This window comes from Pleurodeles waltl, chromosome 10, assembly GCF_031143425.1.
Source record: "Pleurodeles waltl isolate 20211129_DDA chromosome 10, aPleWal1.hap1.20221129, whole genome shotgun sequence".
NCBI classification, from domain to species: Eukaryota; Metazoa; Chordata; class Amphibia; order Caudata; family Salamandridae; genus Pleurodeles; species Pleurodeles waltl.
In genome coordinates, this window is record NC_090449.1 from 221,324,942 (window position 1) to 221,343,848 (window position 18,907).

General features: G+C 41.7%; 1 protein-coding gene across 3 annotated transcripts in view; it reads right to left on the reverse strand.

Annotated features, from left to right (window-relative positions):
* ABCC1 (ATP binding cassette subfamily C member 1 (ABCC1 blood group)) overlaps window positions 1-18,907 on the reverse strand; it is an 872,430-nt gene that overhangs the window by 590,975 nt on the left and 262,548 nt on the right. For all 3 annotated transcript variants that reach the window (XM_069210194.1, XM_069210193.1, XM_069210195.1), the window contains one exon: window positions 11,872-12,075. In XM_069210194.1, coding sequence (XP_069066295.1) covers window positions 11,872-12,075 — 204 coding nt within the window. The remainder of the gene's footprint in view (window positions 1-11,871; window positions 12,076-18,907) is intronic.

The window sequence follows — 18,907 nt, forward strand, 5'->3', positions numbered from 1 at the left end:
GCTTTCCGCTCAGATGCATGGTATGGGCTTTTCAGAGAATGCACTGTTCTGTATATGTGGTATGACAACATTTCCTTTCTCCAGCTAGTGTGGAAGTGTCTTGAAATAGCCCTTTTCTGGCCGAAAGTCTATGACGCTATTACAGCAATTGACTTCTGCCCTCCCAAGACCCCAATGATACTCCCCCTGGGCTACCTCAAACAGTCCAGCACCTCACTGCTATGTTACTACTTATCGTCAAATGCAGAGTTGCAATGCACCTGGGCTGCGCCTATACCTCACCTGGATAGTTTGTTGCATGATGTAACCTGCTGCCAGAAACAACACACTGAATATTGGGAAATGATGCCCCCAGGGTTGCAGCCCTGTAGATGTACGTCCTCCTTTCATGGCATATCATCCCTCACTCTAAATATGCCTGCATCGAAGTCTCTCCTAGTTTCCCAATCATGTGAGGAACCCCTTCTTTAAAGCTGTGCTCTGCACATGCCTAGCTGCCTGTTGGCTCACCTCGAAGATCTATGAGAGGACACATGCTCTTTGGATCACAGTGACACATGGCCACTTGAAACCAGAGGCTAAAGGCAAATGCGCATTTTAAGTAATGTTGAACCGATGTACCACAATCTCTACCTGCTGTTGCCATCTGCTTATATTTACTGCCATTTCCTTGCTGTGTTTGACATGTATATGTACTTTGACATACAATTTCTATTGAAAAACCTAATGGGCTTTGTTCTTCCATCATAAGCAGTGGATGCAATGTTTGCTTCGCAATGCCTTTCCATGAAGTATACATAGTAAGGTCATTTATTACCCAGTGTCAGCAGAAGCAAATGTATACTCTACAGGAAAAACTACCTGATATTATTTTGCTGTCAGCTCAGTTAAGGTTTACTCCTCATCCCTTTCAGCCTTCCTTCAGTTGCCTCATTAGCCCTAATTATTTAATCACTGGCTGGTTTCTTTTATAAAAACACTTTCACATATTTTTTTAATGCACCATAATTGGGTCTTAAACTTGTTGGAGCCTCTTCACAACTGTACCAATACTTTTCAAGTTGAAAACTGTTTCACATCTGCCTGTCACATAAGGGAGCTTTGGACTTTGAACCAGACAAGGTGCCACTTAGATTCCTTGCATAATTTCTGCCGAAAGTATTGTCAACTATCCATCATTCTTTTCACTACCAGAACCATCTAGGGAGGCTAAAGGCTAAACTAGATAGACCCACCGCATGCCCTTAGCTTCTACATTGATATGACTAAAGAGTACAGTATGGATGATCAACTGTATCAAGCTCCAACACGCAAAGAAAGAAAAAGCAATCAAAAGAAGACCTTATCGTAATAAACTGTCTTCTGCCAACAAGCCGTTTTATACCTTGGCCAAATGTAATCCTTCTGAGGTAATTAGGGCTGCTTCTATCAGAACAAAACCCTCAACTACAACACTACCTTGAGAGGTTCCTGAGTTAGATGTCTGCTGGGCGGCCACATGAGTGTCTGTTGATACTTTCATCAAGGCTACTATTTTGAGTCTGAAGTCTACAGAGGGTAATTTTGCCAGTTCTATCCTACGGGGCTTCCTGATATAATTTCAATCCTTAGACCCAGCTCCTTGATAAGGGAATTGTTTTGGAAATGACTCACAAGGCATGAATTCTGCTCTTAAATGCATTTGTCAGTAGAATGAATAATCCTCAGGAATAGACTTTAGGCTGGTCACTTTAACATCAGATTCCTAACTGCACACTTGTCTTCTGCGTTCTGAGCAGTGAACTTCTGGGAGTAATGTATGCATATATATTTTTTTTAACTTGAGGATACACCCATGAGTAATAATTTTTGTTAACTTTCATGAGCAGAAACTTTGGTCTAAGTCCGACAGTCTGTCACAAAATCAATATTTTTCAGTCACTTAACTTCAAAATGCTCTCAAGATCTAGGTCTGCATTTCTATAAAATAAAAAACACCACCACAGTTGGGCACAAGACCGTTTTTGTTCATTACTGCATGTGGCCCAGCAATATACATGCATGTCACCAGTACAGTGCAGAAACAGAATGATATTGTATCACTTTCATTATGACATGGGGGAGGAGGTCCAATTACAATAAACAATTGGGGAAAGAGCAGCTTCTGGAGCGTCTCAGATATGAACAGCATTAACACCATGCTAATCATTAGTGACCCCTGGGATATATAAAATACAATGCAAATGCTCTGACCCTATTTCATGATCAATAGTGTCAAAAAACATCAAGATATTCATAAAGTAAAAACTGCACAACCTACTGGCACCATCACATACCATCCCTCAAGGAGGTCTCATTGTCATTGGAAATAAGCAAAAAAGAGTAGAGGTGATCTAGAAATGTAAATTCATCCATTAGTTAAAATACCGATCACCTGAATGAGACCAATGCCATTTCTTCTGTGATGCTGAAGCACCAGCTGTGTTTGTCCCTGGTTCTTCCCCAGTGTAAGGAGCCATTGTCAGCATCCAACGGTATGGGGGTGCCTGCAGCTCTGGTCGCAAATACGGGCGATATTGGAGGGCAACTCAGCTCTACAGAACCCGAACAGCCACTGGGTGGCGTTGCAAGCTATACTGCAACATTTGCATAACGCTTTACATGCACATCCCAATACTCCTACTTAGTTCTCTGACCCAGAAATTGCTCAGAATATAATCACCATTTTCAGAGCATTTTTTTAAAGAAATATTTCACCTGCACAAAAACACATGGTTAGAGTAAGCCTTGTTTTCATGCCTTTTTGCCCACAAATGTAGTTGTCTACAAGCTAGGGACAAAAGAAAACAAACTAGGACTTAGGAGGAAAAAACGGTGCCAAATGAAATACAAACAGTATAACCTGCTGGGGTATCCAACCTCATCTTCAACTTTTAAGTTTGTATATGAGAGAACACACAACTATGGCTCCAGCCCTTAGGAATTAGGTGACTCAGAGCCAGAAAACGATTTCTGAAATGCTTACTGAAAAGCAAGAATCTCTGACCAATGTAAGAATATTTTTTGCAATATGAAAAATACAGAAACTAGTCAACCCGCAGAAAGAGCTCTATTCATAGCAGATAAAATAAATAGGTTTATTATGTTGGCTGCAACACTGTAGTTCAATAAAGACTCTGACAACCCCCTTAATGAGCAAGAGATGAGCAGTTCCTGGTGTGAGGGGGATAGTGACAAATTTCAGAGAATCTGACCTATTTGCAAATATCTACAAAAGATGTCAAGTGCAAGATAACTAATGTCAGCATCTCCATCATTCCAAACCAGCCTTTTGCTAGGGATCCTTCATCATTCAGGCACATAGATGATTAAGATGTTATGCAAGGATGTGTAGTGACTGACGGTAGGGAAAGCATGTTTACAGGCAACCTAAGATGATGAAATAAGCTCAGAAGGGAAACACCAAAAATGATTTTTTCTCTGGAAAGGGTTACAGTACACCACAGACTGGTCCTATACAATCAATTCATGTTACTGTTAAGTTGACGAAGAGGCTAATAATCACACATTCTTATCCTATGCAGATAAATCAGCTGTTTTTCTTAAGTTTGGTCAGAGACAACTAGCTAAATGTAAGAAACTTTTCTGTGATTGTAAACACTCTGATTCAGAGTTTGCAACCACACAAAAATGTTTGGCCATGTACAAAATCCATTTTACAAGCCAACCAAGTTTTACCATCTCCTTAGTTTGCACTGTAACTGGATACTAATTCAGTTCTTGGAAAACAAGTGTTTTAGATGTCCCTTCCAAGTACTGATTCGTACCAGCAGTATATCTAAGATTTGCAACCATTAAAGTGCTACTAACACTGATTTTGGGGTGGAAAAATCCAGTTTGGACACATTCCCCTTTGAGAATCTGGCTACTTCAAAAAAATATATTTCCTTTCTTGAAAGCAATTACAAGAATGGTGGTCTGCTGATACTTGCAGGACACCAGCCCTGTGATTTTAAGTTATCTGAGTGAGCAGCCACTTGGGGCATACCTAATGAATAATAAGGTAGGTTGAACACAAATTTCCCGAAATAAGACACTGGCCATATAAAGACTGGTTGAAAACTGCTACTTACATTGTGTATCTGGCATCAAATCTTAATTCGCTTGATAAAGGATATACCAACCTTTCTTGCTCTTCCAAGAAAGGCATGTGGATTTTCTTTTGAGTTATTGATGTCCTTTAATGTTACTAGCTTATACGCATTTTCTTATTTGACTTACAAATTCAGTGTTACACACTGTTGAACCTGGCCCTTTTTAGAGTCAAACCCAAACTTTTTGCCTTCCACCGCCTATTGTTCTGACCTCTTTTTGTTGGCTTTAGGACTCCGAGCAAATTATTACTGCTGATCAGTGCTAAAGTGCATGTGCTCTCCCTTCTAAACTTGGTACGATTGGCTTACACCTGATTGGCTTATTTAATTTACCTGTATGTCTTGTACAGTCGTATCCCTTTTATCCAGGGCCTGTAAATTAAATACTACTCGTGGGTCTGAAGCACAGCTTGCGTCACCCACAGAAGTTGCCTTTCAAACCTGTCTTAGCCCTGCCACTATAGCGCCTGAGTGCGCAGTTTACGGCCACACTGACTGGGCAAGTCCAACTACTTGCCAAGACCTAAACTCCCTAAGTCATTCCTAAGGTAGGCCCTAGCTAGCCCTATGGGCAAGGTGCTGGGTATGTAAAAGTTAGGACCTCTCTCTTTATGTACTACATGTCCTAGTAGTGACAAACCACCTATTTAGTTTCTCACTACTGTTAGTGCTACCTCTCTCACGGGTGTGCTTTGGAAATGCCCTTTCATATGACTAAGTGGTATTGTCTCATCTATGAGGTGTGGCATAGGCATGTCTGGTATGGTTGGAATGGTCGTGCGAAACGTTGCTTACTTGGGTAAGTGGATTTTTTATTACCATTGTAGAAAAGCCACTTTTATAAAGTGGCCATTTCTCTGTTCTTATGACTGGTGTTTTGGAGCTTGACTCCAATCCACGTCATGGGTAGAGTGAAAGTTGTGCTATGTGCTTGTTTTTCTGACAGCCTGTACATAGGGAGGGTGGAGGTATAACAAGAGTACATCTGCATATTGAATGGTCTTCCTGGGCTGGGAGAGGTAGAGGTGGGGCACACCTACATCTGTAAAGGGAATGCCTTGGCCTAACACAAAGAGCTCATTTATCTGCTACTGATGTCTGGAGCGGGTGCTTAGGAGGAGAAAGCGGACATTCCTGGAACCGGCTAATAATGGTTGGAACCCCTTCTCTCCTTTTTGTGGAAGCTGCACAAAATGAGTATAAGTATAAGGGGTTGTTCCTTATGTCAGGAGACACAAATGAACTAATGCACCTGGACACTGGATGCTGCTGGAAGGAATCGCTAAGAACCGCCTTGGGACTGCCCTGCTGTTGTGCTGACCTGTGACCTGATAGGTCACAGAGGGACTGCCACTGCCTTTGAACCCTTGACCCGGCCTGCTTGCTGGGGCCCTGCAGCCCTCTGCCCCAGTGTTTCCAGAGGCTTGGTGGTGTCCACCACCCCTTACCCCGCAATTCCCCTTACTCAAGTGCAAGAAGGGCACTTTATCATTTATTTTCCCAGCGCAGGGGAATCGCTGTGTGTACTACACAGGAGTAAGGAGAGTGCTCCACCTGATTGTTATAGCGCATGAAGAACACTATTCATGAAGCACTGCCTGCTTTGGGAGTAGGACGGTGCCCAGTCTCCCAGTAGTGGTTGCCATTCCCCCTGCCACCGACGCAGGATAGACCCAGAGGAGCCCGTTAGCAACCTCTTGTACCACACAGAGTGCGACCTTGAGAGTGCCCTGCGGCCACGAGCGGGCACGTCTTTTTATGGTGCAACAAACCCTGCTGCCAGAAACTGGGCTGGCCAGGAGGGCGGCCGTGTGGCCACGAAGCCCGGAAGGACTCAGGATGCACTCCAGGAGAGGCGCGCAGCATTTGGGATGCCACTGGAGGGAGCAGCTGGCCGAAGGTAGGCAGACGGCTGCCTGGCTGTTTCTTCTTCGCAAGGAACCCAGGGAGGGTTCCCTGCCATACGTGGCAGCCCCTGTGTGTATCCTTAAATTTGTGGCCGTCCGACACTGGCCATAGTAGGCCCACATAACCTTCAGTGGCTGCGATGCATGCTCGCGGGTCACCACACTGTAGTGTGCCCGCAGGAAGAAGAGGCGTACCTGTAGTCTGGTGGACTTTTAGGGGCACTAGCAATACGGCTCGCAGGACGGGAAAGGAACCTTTGATGGAGGTCATGTCCCTGTCGAGCCTTTTCTCTACCAGAATTACAGTAATAGGAGCGCTGGAGGTCCTGTGCTGGGTGTGGTGCCTTCTTTTGCACACCATATAAATCTTAATAGATGCGCCAAATGCACTGTGGCCTCCGTAGAAAGGTGCTAAGATGAGTACCGAACATGTTACGTTCCCCGAAGTTTCATGACCTCACAGTCCTTGTATGCTGTGCACTATGACCTGCACTACTTATTATGCCTTGCTACTGTGTTGTAATAAGTAACATTTCAGAGTCACAGCACATGCACTGGGAGGGAGTGTTTTGTAATGACATATGCAGTAGGGATTTTATGTACTATGACATATGCAAGATGGAGATGTAGCTTCTTAATTTTGCATCCATGATTATATCTTGGCATTCATGCTAATGTGTTTATGATGAAAAGTGCATTTTTGGTGGTAACGATTACCTGACTACTGCTTGTGTTGCAGGATAGTAATAACCTATATGTGTACCTGACTACTACTTGCTTTCGCAGAGTACTAGTAACCTGTGTGATGTTCTGGCAACTGCTTGTGTAGCAGGGTATTACTGATACAAATTGTGTTGATCTAATGATGTTTTATGCAGTACAGTTTATTTTTATATAACTTATGATTCCTTTGTGGTATCTATTGTGTCACATGTGTTGTGCAAACGCTTTACACATTGACTCTGGGATAAGCCTGACTGCTTGTACCAAGCTACCAAGTGGGTGAGCAGGGGTTATCTTGGGTGGTTAGCTCCCTCATTCCGACTAGAGTAGTAGGTTGTGCCTGGCTGAGATGCATTCCCTAGCCAACCAGAAACCCCATTTCTAAACTTGAGCTGTTAAAGATCCAACTTCAGGGAAAATGTTTAAAAGTTAATAGAATAGACATCTACTGGACATTTTAAATTCAAAGGAGGCGATAATTTGCAAGCATTAATTTACTTTTATTATTATTGGCAATGTGACTCCTACTCCCCTAAATCATTCTCTCAAGGAAAGTAGTAACCAGAAAGTGGAGCAGAATTCACAAATAAGTACTTACTATCAAGTTAAGGAGCTTTTAAATTGTTTTAAAACAGGATACATTTCCTTTTCGGGCAGTCTTCGTGTTGGCAAATCATGTTTGGTGGGAAAATACTGTCTTATGGTATTTTTAAGATTGACAAAACAACTTAAAGAATTCTGAAACATACCCAGGTCACTAATAGAATGAAATTGTTCAGTAAAGCTTCTCTTCAACGTAAAGGATACCCGTCATGTGCTCCTGTTCATCACAGCAATACATCGCTGAACAAAGAGCAAAAGTCCAAGTATAATGGGATTTCCCACCTTTACCACCACAATTTGTCGAGCTTAAACATTATTCTTCATGACTTCCTTACACCCATTGTTTTTTACACAACCAGCCACTATAGCCTTGTAGCTTGGCCTGGGCAGAGTTCATGGAGTTCCGCTATGCAGTACGCAAGTACTGAAAAACCTCAGCCATGCTGCACGGAGTTTCACAAGCAGCGGAGTTTGGGTAAGTTGCACTGTTCACACGGATTTTCAGCTCGGAAGTTTCTCCTGCGGTGTAAAATCAACGCGAAGGGCATCACGCGGAGCGCCAGGGGGCACTAACTTCTTTCTGCCGCTCAAGTAGATTTTTTTACTTGAGCAGCAGCTTTTTCTTTGCAAGCGGTCCTGGCCTACTACGACTGCGTGGGTTTTAAATCTCGCTCACCAACTAAGTGATTTCTCGCCAACGTTAAGAAAAACAAACTCTGCTTCGTGTCACTTCAGTGATTTTTTTTTTATTTTATTTTTTATTTTATTTTTTTTTAACTTTGCACTCCGTAGGAAGTGAGGAAAACTCCACAAACTCCACCGGCTGAGTGGAATTCTTCACCCACCCCTACTTACAGTCAAGTGTAGCAGGCTATACTGGCCATTAAAGGCCTGCTTCAGACTTTAACAAGGGGGCAGGACTTTAATGGCCTGTATAGCCCAGCTGTGAAGGCTATTAGAACATCCCACCACTTGAGTGCAGAATGTTCTAATAAATAAAACAAAGGCCTCATGGAGCCAGGGGGGATTCATATCCCCTCGGGCTCCGTGAGGCTTTTGTTCACAGCTGTTGCTGTGTGAACAACATTGGAATGCTGAAGCTCCGACCTGCTACCAGCCATTAGAAGCCCAGAGCTCTCAACTGTCTTCAATGGCGCTCCAAACATTCCAATGTTCTAATGTGCCTTAAATACCTTAATTTTCTTTATCTTAGTGCTTCATCTAATGTTAGTCTTTCCTTCCACCAGACTCATGGCAACACTGGGAAAGCCAGGTATGAGGACTGGAACATAATGTTTTAACAAGGAAAATGCAATACCACACCTGTGTAAACACAATACCTGCAACCATGAAGCTACAAATTCCTATTCATATTTGAAGTCTCTTTGGTCTTTATGCCAATTGCAAATGTTCACTGGGTATATGTAAAGCAGGGATGGATTGTTCAGAAGAAGGAATGTAGGAAAGCAGTCAGAAACAAAAAAGCCAGTTAGACCCAGGGGCATGGTCAGTAGAGATTTGTTAGTGTCCCACCAGTCGTAGAAGAGGAATAGAATGACAGGCTGCTCTTCCACTGCAGAGTCTAGAAATGAATGTAAAGAAGGCCCATGGAGTATGAGTAAGTGTTAGTGAGACAGAGGAAGGCATGCACTGACAAAAGAAGTTTCTCCAATAGAGGGCAAGCATCTGTTCACACTGACAACCCATTGAGCCTACCCTCTAAGTCGTAGACAGGGACAGCAATGATACTACTTGCAGTTCAGAGACGTGGCATGCAGAAGTTATTGCAATAGGAAGAGCTTAAGAGTCAGTTACTTTAGAGAATCGCTCTCTCAAAAGGTATGCACCTCAAGAACATAGTAAGTAATTAACGATCCAAAAGAGTCACAATAAAGAGTGTAGATGGAAACATGTAGTGAATCTGTTCAATAAATGCATTATAAGTGGTAATTTCAACTGTGAGTGTTGATCAGGTAAATGCACAAAGGCTTGACTAATTACCTTTCACTGTGCCCACAGTAAAGTTTTGCCTGAAGCTGAACAAAATGGCAGGCCTCGCGCCAGGCCACCAACTTTGCCAAAGGGACAGAACAGAATGACTGAGGATATGCAACAGGGCGCAAAATCTCATCCACCATTTACATAGAGTGAACAATTCCAATCAACTGGTTCTGCTCAACCGGCATGCATGAAGACATAGGTTGCAGAGGTTTAGGTGCAGAGTCTTGCCCTGTTAGGAGTTCAGATCCTCCCGAAGATGTAGACGGAGCGGAAGGTAACATATCAGACTATGCAGATTGGAGTGCCACACTCTGAGCTCATTCTCGGGCTAGCAGGATGAGCTAACCCCAGTTCCTCCTAACCATCTTCAGAACTCAGGGAAGCACTAAGTGCAGTAGAAATGCGTTAAGGAGACCAGGATCCATCAGAAGGTGTCTCCCAGAGAGCCCCAGAGCACAAAAGCCTTGACAAGAAGCTATCGGTAGTGAAAAGATATACCCAAAGCACGCCCCACTGGATGAAAATACCTTGTGCTTCCCCTGGGTGAAGACACTTGATCAGCTAGATAACTTCTGCAAAGCTCATCTGCTGTGGCATTCAGCAGGGGTGTGGAATTTCATTAAATATGTACCTGACCAAGGGACTGGATGCTACAGAAATCCCCTTGTCAAGAAAAAAATAAAATAATAATCTTTTTGGTGCGATGAGGTGACAAATAATGTCAGCGTTCTCACATTATGTCAGGGTTTGAATTAGAACAACCTCCTTGTTTTACAACAAACAAGGCGGCCAGGGACTTCAGTTGTGGATGAACAATACCAGCTTGACTTACGGCAGGCCAATCTCTCTACACCAGAGTTCATGGTGGCGACAGATTAATCAGTCTTGGACAGGGGAGGACGCCTGGATGAAGTGGAGATCTGAGGTCTCCAATAGAGCAGATACACTAACACCAGTAGAGCTGTGTGCAATCCGGCTGTCTCTTAAGACCGGTTTGCCTTCTAGCCGGGGCAGGCATGTTCAGGTCCATCGTTTTTTGTCCACCGTGCCAATTCAGTTTGGATACAGCCATATGCAAACTAGTCCTGACCTCTAACAGGAGTCAACTGGTGACAGATATGCCTTGGAATGGGTCCTGGCACACTAGGTCATTGGAACCAAGCTGTACCCGGCCGACGAGCCCTAATCAGGGCAAAACAGTTTTGGGATGCTTGTGTTCCAGTTCAGGCAAAACCTGACCTGGCCGTTCAGACTGGTCTTTTCCCACTGGAGAAGGGTCAAGACTGATTTGCAAGTGTCTGAGTCCAAACTGAGGTGGCATGATGGGCAAACAACACTGGAATGGGATGCAGCCCGAGCGATTGCCCGTGGCTGAGATTAATTCAAGCATTCCATCCATCATCAGTGTTGATTGCTAAAGAAATTCACCAAAATAGACTCGCAGGCATGTCCTTTTCTTGGGACAGACAGACTTTTTAGGAATTCAAAAGAGTTTACAGAAGTAGGCCTAGAATGTTTGGGAATTCTTTATTGCATGAAATCTGCTGAACAATTGCAAATTCAAGTTTCCATACACACTCTTATTTACAGCCTGAAAAAATAAATACTTCTACACTTGCTACAAGAAATGTTCCATTCTTTCCCAGTGGAGAAAGACTCTGGGAGAAGTACCATTAAACTTCTTTGTAGGTATCACAGGGCATTCTAATCGTGCAACTACTACATCCTACCTACTTCCAGCCCCTGGATGTATATTTGTGGAAAGATGGCAAAATCACAGACTTGACTGAATCCAAACCTCGATATAATGTGAGCCAAAACCTAATCAGAAAATGTATTATCAGGGATTTGACAAAATGAGAACACTGCCATCATTTGTCACCTCACTACAAAAAAAAGATCAAGTGGATTTTTTTCCCCCCAAAAAAAATTAATTTTCATAGCTTGGCCTCTCAGTGGCAGACAATGGTCCACTCCCATTGTTGACTCACAATGCACTTACAGTACTTGATAACATTGCATTAATAAAAAGATACTTGTATCATGTGGCACTGAAAAGACATTTCAAATTAAATATGCAAACAGAGATAACCTTCCATGGAGGTTTGTCAGGTGACAGTGATTCCACTGATAACAAACGGTTGTAGAAATTGTATCCTCCAAATACAAACTTATTTTTAGGTTTAAGAAGATGTCATGAAGAAAAAGCAGGAGAGTAAAAACTCTACACACTGATTAACTGAATGAAAAAGGTCAACAAACAGAATACCAGCTTAAAATGCAAATAAAAGGTGGCTAGTTTATCATACCGGAACACGAAGTCTACATTCATGTAAGTAGTGGCCATTACCATGTTATTGTTTGTAATTTATGAAAAATGGTTCAAGTGGTCCCTGCCAAACAGGATTTGAAATAAATATAACCAGCCGATGAACAGTTAAAAATGAAGTTCAGTGCACAGAACAAGAAGTGCTCAGCAATTTTTTGAGCATGATGTGACTCACCAGAAACGGCGCACAGACCCAAGTAAAGGTTCCCACTGCTGAAAGATAAGCAGATTTTTTAAGCACTTTCAGCTCATCTTGTCGTATTCCAAGCACCTTCTCTTTGAATGCAATTTCCCATGCATACAGCTTTAGTACTTTGATGCCATTGAGAATCTCATTCATCAGCTTAATTCTGTCATCTTTGTTCTTCATTTGTGTGACCTAAAAGAAACCCAATATTGTCACTGATACATTTTTACTGTCAACAGCACTCCAAATATTAAATTACAAGAATTAGGGATGTACCCTCAACTAACCTAGCATACAGTTTATTCAATTATAGGTCTCACCTTTTGAATCCATCGGCTTTGCCAATCGTTTTTAGCCAAGCTGTACAGCATTCCTGATTCTGTGCAGCTTGGTTAAACTTACAGGGAAAAAAAAAAAAAAAACTTTTGAAGGGCCAGCTGTGCCATTTTGAAGATCCACACATCACAAAAGAGCACCTATTCAATTATGTTGCAGCTTTTGTGTTTTTAATTCGTAATCATAGTTGTATTGGTAGCTAAAAAAACATACCATTAAATATATAATGACGAATCGGATGTAGAATGCATCGTTTTTGCAATTTTTGTCCCATTGTAGTAGTCAGACTCCCTCGCTGTGCATCCTATAGGGGCAGGTCCGACAAACTTTGCCATGGTTTTCTGTGCTGAAGATATATTACTTCATATGCAAGTACGAATACATTTTTAATTAATAAAAATATTGCTTGATTTAAGTGTTAAATGAGTGTAACCAGGCCTCAATGAACATGACTAGGCCAAAGCCAGCTTTCACTGACAGTCAATTTACAGTGATTGATGGAAATGTGGTTTAAGCTTACATGAACGAGTTTCATACAAGCACATTTCGTTTCTGTGTTTTTCCATTTCAAGAAAATAAGCGAGACCGAATTCATGTTTTGATGCTGTTTATTCTGTTTAGAATCTTTCTGCATGCTCAAAAAACGTAAGGCACTGATTAGAGTCTGTTCTAAGCAGTGCAGTTTTCAGTTGATGCTAAAATATCACGTTATTTCCCTCATTTCTTTTGTGCTTCTTATTAGAATTATGCATGAAAGTAGCTCTCACGAAATGTTTCTTATTTGCTGCATTATATGTTCTTGAAAAACTATTGGTTTAAGTGAATGAAAATTTATTAGTACATCACTTTGTCAGATCTCACCATACTGAGTGTGTGCTTTCACTGCCTAAACCCTATAAAGATCCCTTTTAGCAAACTTTTCTTGCCTTTTTAACAGAGCTGACTGCTAATTGATTTAATTCTTAGACTATTTGAGCACATTTCCATGATGGACCTCTTGCTGAATTTTATACTTTTGTAATGGCTATTTACTTGTTTTGGAAATGTATAAATTGATCCCCTTTGCATTTGTATTATTTGACACATTACTGATATGAAGTTAGCTAACTATGCAAATTTAGAAATTATTTGCATAAGGCAAACGGTAAACGCTTATGGTTTTGAGTATGAATTTTGTTTTGTGTAGGTTTTCTTTATTTGCACAAGGGTTGCCATCTAGTGCAACCCACACCAGCCCAATCCTCATCTCAACCCTTCTCATTTATAATTAACATGGACCTAAACAAACCCCACTGGCTGTACGGACAAAGATTTATTTCTTTACTGGATTCTAGACTACACCCATCATTGGGGTGGGGGCTTGGTTAAATTAAATCTTCTAGTCATTCTTGGTTTTGCAGCAGGAGATCAACCCTCATAATGACTGCAAATGGGCATTAATGAGGGCCTCAGCAATGTTTGATCATAGGTGGCAGTATGAGACAGGTATTTCCCAACTCATCTGCCCGATTCGTCTGTCCAGCTTATCTTTTCTCCTCTTCTCTACTCACCTACTTCATACTGTTTATTTTTCCAGTTCTCACTTTACTTGCTCTTCATGTTACATTCTTCATTCTCCCTATTCCCCTAATACCTTATTAGATTTCCACTTGCTCCCAAAACCCTATTTTTTTATTCCACCATTCATCACTTTTCTTTATTTACTGCTACCATGTACCTCCTCCATACCTCCTTGTCTTTTGCACTATTAATTCTCCCTTCAAACTTGTTGTACTTTTTCACATTAACACGTTTCTCCTTCCTTCCCATTTGCACATCGCACCCTATTTACTATCTATTGATTCTATCTATTCCTTATCTCTGATACTGCCTCCTTTTCACATCTCCCATTAACTCCGCCCTTTTATGATTCCACTGCCTTACTCTCAACACTTTCCGCTTCACCATACACATATTCCACTAAATTGCTTTGAGCAGTTTCACACCGTCCCCTCTTAACTCCTGTCCACTCTTCTTTCTCTCCACTTTACATACCTCACAAACCTTCTCTCCATTCCCTGTTCCCATGCTTAATCTCTACACTCATCTGCCCCTTTAAACATCCTCCACTATCCCGCTCCTCTCCCACTGTACCTCTTTTTCTCCTCATGCTCAAGTCTTCCTCCTTTCATTCCTATCAATTGCACAATTTCCTTCTGTTCTCTTATCTTCAGAATCATAGAGAAAGATGGAAAAGATGCAATGCAATCCCCTCGGAAACCTAATGCCTAATACTTGTGACTATATTCCAATGCCCAACAAATTCTTAAAAGGCTTTCTTACAAAGAGCAAAACTGAAATTAGTGTGAAAAAGATAGCTAATAGTTTAGACAAGACTGTTATATTTGACCACTGTTGATAGTGTTGTATTGTAGTGATTTTAAACTACTTTTCAAGTATATAAATCAGCAGCAAAATACCCCTTTACACCTTTTTTTCTGCTATATTTAAAACAGACTGCATACAAGAGTGTAACAGATGTTATTTTGGATTACTTTATCAAAAATCAGTGCAGTAAGAGGCACTCACTCTTTGAGAAGATTACGTCAAATATATTAAGCCTATTATCTGTACTTTCTATTCAATGTTTCTGCTATGCACGTTAAACGTGGCTTATGTTTAAAGTCTTTGCTGCAACAGTGAGGAGAAAACTAAAAGTCAAGAACCCTAATTACAGAACAGGCGCGCTGCCCCAGTATGTGCCAGGCACATCTTTCAAATGGTGCAACAGCAGAAGACCAAGACATTGCGCTCAATTATCATGAATATGGTGCTCAGGGCTGCTGCCGCAAACCGCTGTGTCGCCAGGGCAGTGCACTCAGTGAATGAAAGAGCAGCTTCTTGCGATTTCCTCGGTTTTCCACTGTGCATGCCACAGCTGCCTGCTATTTAAAGCGGGGAATGGGCCAGCAGGGATCTATGCAGGCAAGTGAAGTGAGCGATTTTATCAGTCTACACTAGGGTATCAGAGTTTGTGCCAACGTTGCCCACTCCAGTCGGCTTTCCTCAGGCAATGCCCTAACAATACACCACGTTTTTATGGGCACTATCAGTGCACTTCCTAAAAGTCTGTTTCCCTATGCATCCATGTCCGTAATAGAACACAGAGTCAAAATGGTGCCTTCATTGGCAGGGAGTCACACTAGCATGCAAATCAGGAAACACCTTCAAGATAGTGCCATCACACATGTAGCACCAGCAATGTTATTACATAAAGGGTCACAGAAGAGCTTGCTGCTTCTGTAATACAATAGTGCCCTGTTGGCACACATTTACATTGCACCCCATACCCCCTCCACAAAGACCACAACGCATAATACGGCTCAGTATTACTCAGTGATAATGTTGATCGATTACTTTTTGTCCTCAGACACCCATTTCTTAAGTTCTGAGCTTCACCTTATCAACTTAATGCATTACGGAAGCTATTATCATGCCAACTAATTGAATTAGCAAAAACACTTCATAAGTGGCAAGCATCCACCATACTAAGTGACAGACAAATGGTGAGAGGTCAGCAGAAACCAGAGTGACAAGCTAGTGGCATCCAATGAGGGCCAGTACCTCTCACCAGGTAAGAAGCCAGGAATGTGCAGTAAGGGGGCAATATTCGTATGGTATGTAATCTGCAATATCAACAGCCAGTGAGATCCTATACTTCCGGAAGGCTGAAGGGCATGTAAAATGCAGACTGGGCCTATAAAATGCAGAAGGCAGGTACCTAGAGTGAGTGGGGATGGAAGGAATATGCAGCATGTGCGGAGCTTTAAGTAGAGCGAGCCCCTACCAGGGTTGCAGGGTGAGATCCATTCAATATTAAAAAGAAAATAATGCCCTATTCTTTTTGCCATTTCTGAAGGATACGCCAAAACAACAGTATCATACACAAGTATCACAATATCTGCCAAGCTCTGTGGTCAGATTGTCAAACTCCATTAAAATGGCTAGATATCAACATTACCTCATTCTCAGAGACTCAGACTAAGTCTTTGAAAAGAGAACTTAAAAACAGCAATTTTCCTCTCTCTACAATAGCCAAAGGTGGAGGGAAACGTGTATACCTCTCACCCAATTGCAAAACAGTTTTACAGATCTGTTATGTCTCCTAGTCCCCCTTCTTGTTGTATGCTGGACACAATAGTAAGTAAGGAATGAATGGCTCATGTGCCATTGTAAGCCAGAAGAGAAGAACTTAATTTAATTTCAAGATAAAAAAAATGCATTGCTTGTTCTCCGCTACATAAAGCGCTCTTTTTAATATGGGTGCATTTGCTGGTATTAAACAATTGCCAATAGCAACCGTAGTAATAGTTAGGTCTGGCATTTCCTCTTAGTTTATAACTTTGACCACATTCAATGAATCTACTCAAAACCATCCAAAACCAATAGTGCCTGTAGCTTATGTTCAGCCTGCCAATTTCCACGCAAGTTATCCACTAGCATGGGTGAAGGGTGAAGGGTTCAGCGAATAACTAGGGAGTTGCAAAAAAATTATTTCCCATTTTAGCTCTTATAGGAGACTGCTCTCTGTTCCAAAAGAAACGCTTGAACTTTACTTGCAGTGCAAATCTGATGCCACAGATGTATACTCAGATGTGCTCTTGGCTGGCTGATGTAGAATTGTGCTGTAGCTTTTGGGATATTTGTGTTGCAAAGAATATGCCAGTTAACTTATAACTATGTCTAAACTTGTTATTTAAGGGCAATCCATTAACTTGCGCTCACATAAAATCATTGAAAATGAATAAATAAAACATTTTAAAACTCATGTTGGACAAAGCAACTTCCTCTCATTCATTCTAAATAGATTAACCCCTACCTGTGTCACAAAAGCAAATTCTGCTTGTTTGAGTGCACAATATTCTTTTGCTGCTGCTATTATGCACTTCTGTGTTTTATGAAGTTCGTCAGGAACAAGGGGAAGGTGGAAAAAAAAGAATAAAGTCTAAGTAGACAGGCTGACCATACCATGCTTGACCTCATGCCAAAAGGGTTCATCACAATAAAAAGAAAAGATAAGAAAAAAAAAAAAGTGGGTCGTGACTAAAACACAAGGTTTGCAAACTTCAGGGCTGTGATCTTTGGACACTTTCTGGATATGTTTCGGATATGTCCTGAGGAATTGCATGATTCATCAGGGGTTTTGGAACAAATCACGTGCTAGAGTTTAGAAGCCCTAACTGCACCTATGGGCTAACAAATTTGAAAAAATGAAAGGAATTATTGGAAAACTATGACCACATGTCAAATTCACTACTCATGACCTCCTACCATGTATACCAATAAATAAAAGAAGGTAACACTTTACTATTAAATAACAATACATGTACAAAGATGTGACCATCTGTTTATAGCCTGTAGTGCCGTAGATTTTCAGGTTGGGAATAATCCTGCCATCTAGCATTGGGCGCAGATGTTTGCAGGTTGTTTTTCTTAGAAGTAGTCTCCAGACTGAAGACATCTTGTGACTCCTCCCTTAAACCACAATGCGCCAGAAAATAACTTCAGAAAGGTTTCCATTCAGCGGATGAGTACAGAGAGGTCTACAGGTGTACTGAACGTTACGAGTTAAAAAAAAAAAAAAAGAAAATCGTGCATTATAGCTCACTTCCGGCAAGGTGCGAGGGAGCATGTAAATCTACAGCACTGCACACGCAAACAGTTAAGTAACCTTTTGCACTTAAAGCATGTGTTGCTGTAAACAGACTGGAAAACAGGGACTCCCATACACTTGGCTAGTGAGCAGACAATGCAGATCTGTAGAACATGGTGTTCAATACAGTTTATTCAACTGAGGCGTCTTGGCGGCCTTGAATAGCCCCACACTAGCGTTTTGTGAACATTAGTGGTTGGTGATGATCATGTAGCAACTTTACAGATGTCTGCTATAGAAATATTACTCAAGAAGGCCATAGAGGCTTGCTTCTTTTGAGTGGAGAAGACCCTAGGTATTGCTTGAGGTCAACACTTAGCTTTAGAGTAGCAAGTGTAATGCCCTTTCTGCCACTGATTTTGGGTGTGAGAAGAAAAAGAGCAACTCAATTTTCTTTGTTATGTGGAAAGAGGAAAACACTTCTGGAAGAAATTTTGGATTGATTCCTAACCCTATTTTGAATGCCTCAATTAATGTTTCCTGCACTGTTTGGGGCTGCAGCTCAGAAACTCTTCTTAGTGAGGTGACTAGAACAAGAAGGGCAACTTTCCATGACAGAAAATGAATTTCCCAAGAATGTAGTGATTTCAATGGCAGCCCTATCTTGGCTGCCGCACATTGAGAACCCAAGCAGGTATCCTGCTTTTAGAAGCTGCTGTAAGTCGCCACTAAGGTCTTGCACTGACGGTTTAAGTGGCTCTGATTCCCCAAACAGAAGTAAACAAATGGTTTCCACTTTGCAATTTAACAAGCACAAGTGGTAGACTTGGATTCTTCAAGCAGGATTCACAGACAATACTCTAGGAGCTTAAGGTAACTCGGGTTCCCAATTGGTAGGTTAATTTGCCTGAGATTTGTACGTCTAAGCTGACCACAGTGTATAGCCACGAGAACTGATCTAATCTGAAGTTTTGTGTGAATGGATTGACATCCCTAGTGGTACTGAATATCACACCTGGCTCGCCACTAGAACAAGGGAAATGGGTAATTGACTCA